This window comes from Mobula hypostoma, chromosome 3, assembly GCF_963921235.1.
Source record: "Mobula hypostoma chromosome 3, sMobHyp1.1, whole genome shotgun sequence".
Lineage (NCBI taxonomy): Eukaryota > Metazoa > Chordata > Chondrichthyes > Myliobatiformes > Myliobatidae > Mobula > Mobula hypostoma.
Window position 1 is genome coordinate 99,559,942 of NC_086099.1, and position 9,631 is coordinate 99,569,572.

General features: G+C 40.4%; 1 protein-coding gene across 2 annotated transcripts in view; it reads right to left on the reverse strand.

Annotated features, from left to right (window-relative positions):
• Positions 1-9,204, reverse strand: part of tmem175 (transmembrane protein 175) — a 31,731-nt gene extending 22,527 nt beyond the window's left edge. For both annotated transcript variants that reach the window (XM_063042200.1, XM_063042199.1), the window contains exons 1-2: positions 8,928-9,204; positions 594-632 (exon numbers count right to left, since the gene is read on the reverse strand). In XM_063042200.1, the coding sequence (XP_062898270.1) occupies positions 594-632; positions 8,928-9,143 (255 nt within the window). In that variant the 5' untranslated portion in view covers positions 9,144-9,204. The remainder of the gene's footprint in view (positions 1-593; positions 633-8,927) is intronic.
• Positions 9,205-9,631: the final 427 nt, after the last annotated feature.

A 9,631-nucleotide genomic window follows, 5' to 3' on the forward strand; every position in this document is an offset into this window, starting at 1 on the left:
GATTGATAACAAAAAAAACTTAATGCAGTAACTTTTAGGTTCTTAGAACATAAAATCATTTACATTTATGTCACTTTTGAAAAGTAGTCACTGTTATTTTGTTGCCAATGAATCAATCAATTTGTGTGTAGTAACACCTCAGAAAAGCGAAGTGACTTAGGCCACGTGACTGAGCAGGGTATAAGGAGAAATGCCTACTTTTCTATTACTCCCACCAAAGTAGGCACCTGTGGTTTCAAATTTTATCCAAAAGCCACCAGGTCAGAGAAGTGCTACCCTGAAATACTACAGTGACTTGAAATACTTGATTAAATACTGGAATGAGGACAAAACCAATAAATTACTAACTTAAGAACAAAAGTAATTACTATGAAACCAATGTCGATGCAGATATTTTCCCAACATTCTGCCTTATTAGAAAGGGGGGTGAAATTCCAAAATTCCATTAACATCATTCTGTTCCACATTTTATCTTTATCCTAATATGAAGATAACAAAATTAACTGTCTATTAATGCCAAGGTAGATAAAGTAACATGCAGGGACACAACAATTATCTTAAACAATTATAGTCAGATTCTGAAAGCTACAAACCTGGTCTGTTCTAATTTTTGTATGGCTTACAGGCAAAATCTGAAAGAAAACACAATTACAAAATTATAAATGCAGATGTTGCTTTATTGTAAGATTTAAAAAGTTGTGAATAAAACTGGACTACATTGTTATTCAACAGATTGAAAAGATAACTTACTATAAATAAAATTGCATTTCTGGTATTGTATCAGCAAAAACTGGTGGATGAGCAGACAAAGTACGGTATATTTTCTTCCTAACTAAAGTCTGATAAATTCATGGTCACACCACACGAGAAGGCATGTGTAGAATGCCCTCAAATTATCGGGGTAAAACTTGCTGCAGCATGACAACTTATAATTAATGTCATCAGACTTTTATTAGCATGTCTTGACTTGAAATGTTTTGCACAGCAATTGTCAAATGAATGAACTGTGACAATTGCAAAAGGTCATCAGGTAACTCAGTCCTATGCCCTTAACCAACATAAGTAAAAGAATAAGAGAGAAATAGAGAAACAAGAAAACAGGGAATGTGCCAAATCAGGTAGAGAAAGATTTGGAGGGAAACAAGGACTCAACCAAAAGAATTAAAAGAAAAGAATAGAATGTTAGATCTCTATTAATGTCTATATACAGGAATAAATCAGTCATTTAAAGTGTTTCAATTTTAATGTAGGTAGATTAAATTTATTATAATAAGGCTATCACAATTGTAATTGTTATATATAATTTTCTATGATGAGTTTAATATTAATTAGTGTGAAAATTTAACAGTTTGAAAAAGGTAGAAAAATTAAAGGCAAAATGTTGTTTGTGCATAGCAAGTGGTAGAGCAATGTAAAATGACCAAAAATTCTGGAGATTTGAAAATCCCGAGATCTCTCTTAAGCATCGATTTGTTGACCTACTTTTGTAACAAAATATGCAGTTTGCAGTAACAAATCATCATAGTTACAGCAATATCTAATTTATTGCTTTTCCACATCAACCATAAAAATAAATCACAGGAATAATGACACAGAAACAGGCTGATAGACTCTATCAATCCATTTTTGTGTTTATTCCATTATTCTTCCTGCACACTTTTTCTCTTATCCTTTTATTCTTTGTTATTTTAAGCACATAATTACTCTAAATCACGCTGGCTGACAAGAGTTCTGCTTTAATTTTTAACACTGGGAATTCACCCCATAGTCTCACAACTGCTTAAAAAGGTTGTTCCAATTCACAACTCTAAAACTCCAACATTTGAGCTTAAATCTACACTGATTTGCCTGTTGGTCTTGGATCCGAACAGAATTGGTTAGGTAACCAATGCCCACCATACTTCAGAAATACCAAATACCGTACCTCGGATATACAGCATATTCCAGAAAAATACAGGCATTAACTGTGCCATATTTAACTCTATTTATACTGATTCAATTGCAGCCTCTTAGTTGAATTACTAAATAGAACGGATGTTGAAGTATTTCTGGGACAAGGATAATTAGTTGATTATTTAAAATCCTAGGCCTCTTCTGACCCTAGCTCATATTTTCTAGCAGGTTATCTTAATATATATGACCCTGCGACTTCCCAACTTAGATCACCACTTTAAGCAGAAAATGAGACTGATGATGGCATTAAACCCTCACAACTATACTGAAAAAGGACCCTGCAGGTTTACTTTTTGCGTGCTCAAGTTAGGTTAAAGTTACAACAAGGAAGCATATATTCAACATAGACAGAAAATGCAAAAAAATTTATGTAAAAAGAGAAGCAATTATTAAATGATGTCAATAATTTGTCATCAGAATTTTTAGTATATATTTTAAATTTTATCTCTATTTTGCTTTCCATAAATGCTCAATATTACTGACATTTTCTCTTTCGGATTTTGTATTTCCATCATCTGTAGTATTTTGGTTTTTGGCAAAAGGTACATAAACATCAAACATAATCCAATAATTATCCTAGTCAACTTCTCTATCATTTTCAAATTCTTGACATTCCAAATGTGTGGCAGTGTGGTGTTCAGAATAAAGCAAAATAAACTAATCAGTGATTTGTAAAGGTTTAGAATGGATTCCTTGATTTGTGTAGTTATGACAAATTCAAATTTACAGTCATTTGCCATTGTTAACAGCCAGGTTCCTCCATCAATTATGAATAACAATCAATTTGCAATTCCTCAAATTAGATTATACTGCCTTTACACTTAACAACATGAAGTTGTGCATGCCTATTCACATTTCTATGTACTGCTGCTGTCCTAGCTATTTCATACATCGTTAAATTTTGGATCAGCTGCTGACTTCAAAATTTTACTTTCTATTTCAACGAAGATTGTTCATTCCCTAGGAAATATCACTACAAACTTTGTGCTAGTCTGAAATGCATCTGCTAAGTCTCTCTCTTTGGTCCATTATTGATGTCTACCCTTTGTCAATTATGGACCTAAATAGCACTCTCTGTTTAATCCATTATGATAGTTTGAATAAATCTATTGTGGAAACCGAACAGATGTTTTTCCTAAATCCCGTAACATACACCATTGTGTTTAAATGCACTTAGAATTAGAGTAAAATGATATGCTGGGATTACACAACAAAATGATGTAGAGTATGTGTCAGACCCAGTCCAAGATGAGGCCGAACAGGAATGTCCATTGAGGTTGTGGCTCAGATTTAGTTGTTCCTCAGGTTCCTAGGAATGGTCTTGGGGACAGTGTGGGAAGTGAGGGGTTGGGATATAGTTTAATTACAGGGATGAGAGAGAGTTAGTGGTCAGTGGCAAGAAAGAAAGAATTAGGGACAGTATAAGGTGGGAATCCAGGTTGGAGTGCTCCCCAAATGAAGATCAGCAATTCCCATGATCATATAGCGAGGTTGGTGGGCCCAAAAGATGTGGGCTAGTGACTTCTGGCCAGGTTGACAAGTCCCAAGGTTGGAAGTCTGTGCAGAGAGAAGGTATGAGGGTTGGTGAACCCCCAAGCTTGCTCGTCCAGGGGTCAGAGGTTCATGCAAGTCCAAGGCCCATGATTGAGGAGTCAACAGCTGGAAGCCAATGGTCAGATTTCAGAGGTCAGAGGCCCAAAGACTGGTTGTCTGGGCCAAGGACTGGTGGTGGGAGGTGTGATATCTGCCAGTCAGGGGCCAAGGACTGGAAGTCCGAGACCCAGAGGTGGCTTGTCCTGGGGCTGAAGGCCTATCTATGTGTGAAAGTGGATGGGAGGGTAGAAAAGGGGCTTGTTTTGCTATTGTTATTTTGTTTTCTTCTTCTTGTTGCTTGTATTGTTCTGAACACTGTGGGAATGCTATGTTGCTCCAGGTATGTGCCGACACTTACAGGCTGCCCCTAGCACCCTAAGGTTGTGTTGGTTGTTAATGCAAACAACGCATTCAATTGTACAATTAGGCCTCTGTAATTAAAAATTGTAGGACAACCAACTGGTAGCTCTAGCTTATTGTGGTCAATGACATAGTTGTAAGCTCAGCACAGCAAACTTCAGTTGGAAAGGGTGACTTCAGGGAAAGAGATTGTGTTGGTGGTGAGGAGAACCAGCGCTCACACAAAGTATAGGCCTAGAACGTATGGTAAACTTTGATCATCACCATTCCTTGTTGGCTGTTAGTAGGTACATTGTTAAGTTTTCTATATGCCTCTTTGAGGGACGAAAATAAAGCACAATCTTATCATGAAACGGGGAACGTTTCATGCCTTACAAGGCGCAGATTAGAAGTCTGTGTGGGGCGCCACTCCTCGCATAGACTAGAGCAATGTGTGATTAAGTGCCTTGCTCAAGGGCACAAACACACTACCACAGCTGAGGCTCGAACTAGCGACCTTGAGGTAACTAGACGAACGCCTTAACCACTTGGCCGCGTGCCCAACACATGAAACACTAAACTTAAATATCTATTAAAATAGTCACTAACCAGAGCTGCCTCCTCCCATGTCTACCCCATTAATATAAGATTATAAAATGAGATTAGCTTTATCTTAAAGGGAGAAAAAAGCTTATAGCAGTTGGAAGTCAATCGTCTCAACTCCAATATATAACTGCAAGATTTCCACAGGATAGTGCCTTAGATACAATCATCTTTATATCTATTATAAGATCAGAAGTGGGTTGTTTACTGACCACTGCACCTGAGTGTTAGGTAGGGAGAAAGCTGAATCACCTTATAACCCTGCATTCAATGGCAGTGCCACTAGCAAGTTCCAATCAACTTTGACAAAAATGCAAGCAGATTAGTCAAAAATCTTAGAACAGGTCAGAGACTACTTATGGTATAGTCTTTGACTAAAACCCTGAGAACTCAAAGCTTTTCCAGATCCATAAGGCATGTTAGAAGCATGATGGAATGCCTAGATTGGTATTGAAGTACCTTGACAGTATTCAGGACAAAACTCCTCATTTAACTGGCTCTCTATCCATCCTAAGTGTTCTGCCTCTCCTCTACTGATACAACAGTAACTGCAATGTGCACCATCAATGCACAATAGTTAGTTGGCTAGGGTACTCCAACTACACCTCACAAACCTGTGACATCCACTATTAAGGACAAGGATTTTCTGTGCATGGAAACACCACCTGCAGCTGGAAATATTGTTACGAGCTCTAAATGCCGGAGCTACTTCTCCAACAGCACTGCTTCAAGTGTTTCAAAGTCGATTGCTTTTGAAACTTGCTTATGCCTTAGCAGGCCACCTCAGAATCAGTAACAAAGATGGCTCAGTAGTCACATATTGGCTAGAGCAGATGAGATTGGGCACCACAGTCGCACAGCAGTTAGCGTGACGTATCACTGCTTGGGACATTCTGGAATTCACAGTTCAATTCCAACACTATTCTGTAAGGACAGTGGAATTCTCCCTGTGGAATGCATGGATTTCCTCCAGGTGCGCCAGTTTCCTCCCACAATCCATAAACATACTGGTTAGAGGGTTAAATGGTCATTGTAAATTGTCCAGAGTAGGTTTGGGTTAATCGGGCTTGTCGGGGGTTGCTGGGGCGGTGTGGCTTGAAGGGTCGGAAGGGCCAACTCTGCATTGCACCACTAAATAAAATAAAGAATGACAAATTTTCGCCACTAAAGGACAATGTTGTATAAAATGGGTTCACAAAACTGGCCGTGCCTTCTTCTCAATGCCGCCAACAGTCAGAGGTACTACCTGACACAGCATCCAGAAGACACTATGAACAGGCCTGAAGTACCACACCTCAAGGTTCAACAACAACTTCTTCCCTATTGCCATAAAGTACTAGAATGATTTGACAAACCCTTAACACAACTTTGGTCAATATTTATACAATATTTCTCTCTCTCTTTCTCTCAATTTGCATTAGAGTTTTTATATTGTCATGTCAAAATTAATTAAGTTTATTTTAAAAGACAGTACCAGTCCGAAATTAAGTTTGGAAGCTATTGCAGGTGATGTCCTTAGACCCTGCCTAGATTTGTTTTTGAGAGTATTTGCAGACTTTTTAACCTCTCCCTGCTTTAAGAAGACCACTCTCATTCCGGTACCACAGAAAAAAACAAGACAAATTGCCTAAATGACTGCCATGCAATGGCTCTGACCTCCACCATTCATAAAGTGCTTTCATGACACTTGAGAGGCTGGTCATAGCATGAATTAACTCCAGCCTTCTAGACACCTTGACTCCCTGCAATTCACCTACCACCAAAACCGGTCTACACCAGACACCATCTCCCTGACCCTACACTTATCACTGAAGCAAATGGATTATAAGGACTAATGATTATTGACTACAACTCCACCTTTAATTCTATAATTGCAAGCAAACTCATCACCAAACTCTGAGCCCTGAGAGTCAACACCTCCCTCTATAACTGGATCCTTGGCTTCCCAACCAACAGATGGCAATCAGTAAGGTTAGGTAGCAACACCTCCAAACCAATTATTCTAAACGTTGTGCTCCACAAGGTTACATCCTCAACCCCCTTTTTAATTCCCTATACACTCATGACTCTGTGATCATATTCTGCTCTAACTCCATCTACAAGTTTGCAGGTGATATCACCATAGTGAGCCTTGTCTCAAATAACGACTGGTCAGAGTAGACCTTCATCACACGGCGTCAAAGCAACAACCTTCCCCTCAATGTCAGCGAAACAGAAAAGGCTGGCCATAGACTTCAGTGAGGGAAACAGTGCACATGCTCCCATCTACATCCCCTGTGCTGAGACTGAGAAGGTTGAGATTCAAGTTCCCAGGAGTGAACATCGCCAATAGCCCGTGCTGCTCCAATCACGTAGATACCACGGTCAAGAAAACTCAACAAGACCTCTAAATCCTCAGGAGGCAAAGAAATTTGGCATGTCGCCATCAATCCTTACCAATTTTTATTGATACACCATAGAAAGCATCTCATCCAGATGTGTAATAGCTTATGTGGTGATTGTTTTGCACGTGATTGCAAGAAACTGTAGAGAGTTAGACACAGCTCTACATATCACAGAAACCAGCCTCCCCCATCCTGCCAATGACTCTGTCTATACTTCTCCCTGCCTCAGTAAAGCAGTCAACATAATCAAAGGCCCCACACACCACAGACATTTACTTTTCTGCCCCTTCCCATCGGACAGAAGATATAAAGCATGAAAGCACGCACCACCAGGCTCAAGCCAGCTTCTACCCTGCTGTTGTAAGACCTTTGAAAGATTCTTTAGTACAATTACATGGACCCTTCACAATCTACCTCATTATGAGTTTGCACCTTATCCTTCACCTGCACTGCACTTTCTCTGTAGGTGTCGAACTTTATTTTGCTTTATTGCTATTGTATTTCCCTGTTCTACCCCAATGCATGGTGAACTGATCTGTATGAACAATATGCATGATATGCTTTTCATTGTATCTCACTGCAATAACAAACCAATTCTAATTATGTTAACTTATGTTTGGCATTGTTGTAATGTACTGTGCTACTCCTGCAAAAATCAGATTTTCATTACATTTATACCCTGTGTATATATGTTTTTGACAATAAGTTTAAACAAGTTCATGCAAGAGGTTAGCTCCCAATGACTAGTCTGATTTAAAAAAAATACTAGTAAGTACATTTCAAATCCATTTGGGTCTCTGGATTGTTAGTCCAAGTGACAGGATGACTATTCCGATACAGCTATTCCTAATTTTTTTGAAAGGGATGATTTTCAGTAAATATTTTGTTAAGCGTATTTTTATAAATGGAAAGGCTGGAAAACGTATTATGGGCATTTTAATAAAGTCAAGTCCCGTCAATGGAAAATGGTACTCATTAAACTAAACTAGTGTGCCCATAAATCCACATAATTTAACCACAATGTCACCAAAGTACACACATCCTTACAGGATTAGATGGCTGTTCCATTGTGAACTGTCAGTTAGCTACAGTGAACAGTTCAGATTGTCCCTGCCTTCTGCATCTATGCATTGCAACATGGAAGTTACGAATGAGCTGGAGATCAGTTGCAAATGCATCTAATCTCCTGCTCCAATCCTGTACTCACATTGAGGACACAGGTCTGAGAGGCCAGATGCACTTTGTACCAACTTTCAGTTTCTGCACCAGTGAATGGTTGGCATATGAAGTGTGACCCATTTTATTTGATGATCTGAATTTGAGTTCAGATTTATTTTACTAATTCTTAACACTTTTAATTAGTTTCTAAAACATTAAAGCAATCTAACATTTTTAATTATTTTCTTTCAAGCTATCTTTATGTGTCTTCAATTCAGTCAGAAGATCGACCTCAAAATTCTCTGCTGGAGTCCCAAATGTTCCAGGTAGTTCACTCTTCTCTGCTGAATCGCTGCAGTAGTGATATGAGCACGATTTGTCCCATTAGATGTTTCTCTCTATGCACATATTGCTGACCTGCTGGATGCTTTCCCCATCTTTATTCTTAAGATTTAGATTATCTGCGGTGATTTGCTGTTAGGTCACAGGTTGGGTTGGTTGTATGATCCCTGAGTTCATAAGATCTAACCACTAATAAATCTGCCAGTCCACCTGAATATTTATTAAAATCACATTCCCACTATTTTAAAATGCCCATCTTTAAGAATTATCAGTACTTTGCTGTGCTTTAAGTGCTTAAAAGATGATTATAGGAGTAATAGCACAATAACCGAAATTCTTTAGATTCAACCCTCTCCATATTTTATTGCAGGAGTTGCATTTGCCATTTAGTCAAATACTGCGTGTCGCTCCCTGAACATGTTTGTGAGATTCCCCTGCTAATGCTATTGGGTAATGCGGAAGTTCATCTGTGAGAGAAAGGTTGCGCATTCATTTAAATCAGAACTGAAACTAAGCTGAAAAGCCACCCCTGCTGACTGTCACTGCCCTTCTTACCATGACAGTGGCTATGATAGAAATCAGCGCATCACTGTACGCCAGCAGCCGGTGCGACGACTGCTCGCTGCCGTGACCTGGACGGCCCTCTACACGCCCCGAGTCCGGACTCGGGCTGCCTCCGGACTGCCCCGACTCTTCCTCCGCTGCAGAGCGGACCAAGGGACTCGCTTCTTCCTCGATGCCCTCCCCGTGCCCATGCCGCGACACAGACATCGCACCAGCCGCGAACCGTCACCAGCGCGCCCTCCAGCGTTCCTCACGCTTCTCCAGCAAACTCCCGCCCTCCGCGGGGACGAGTCACGCTGCGTTCGCGCCTGCGCGCGTGCACACGCAGGGCTGTCCGTGATGGGGCGCGTGGGCGGGATGAGAAGTCTCGAATCGGTGCTGGGACACGCGCGCGGGGGGAGGGACGGGGTAGCTAATGGGAGGCGTGAGGGCGCGCGCTTCACGCCTGCTCGCTCTGTGCAAGTTGCGAGTTGGTTGCCCGTTGTCGAGGCAGAGTTGAGTTGATTTAGCCCGTCGGCCTGCTGAGGGTTACCGCCCCTTCTCCGTTCTCTAGTATACCAGTCTTTCTTTGATGTGATTTTCTGCCATCTCTTTACTGTTGAGCCGCAACCTTGCACCTCACCTTCAATGTGTGGGAGTGGAGTTAAGCTTGAGAAGAACTCTCATCTGAATACACTCTTGACACCAAGGTCGCC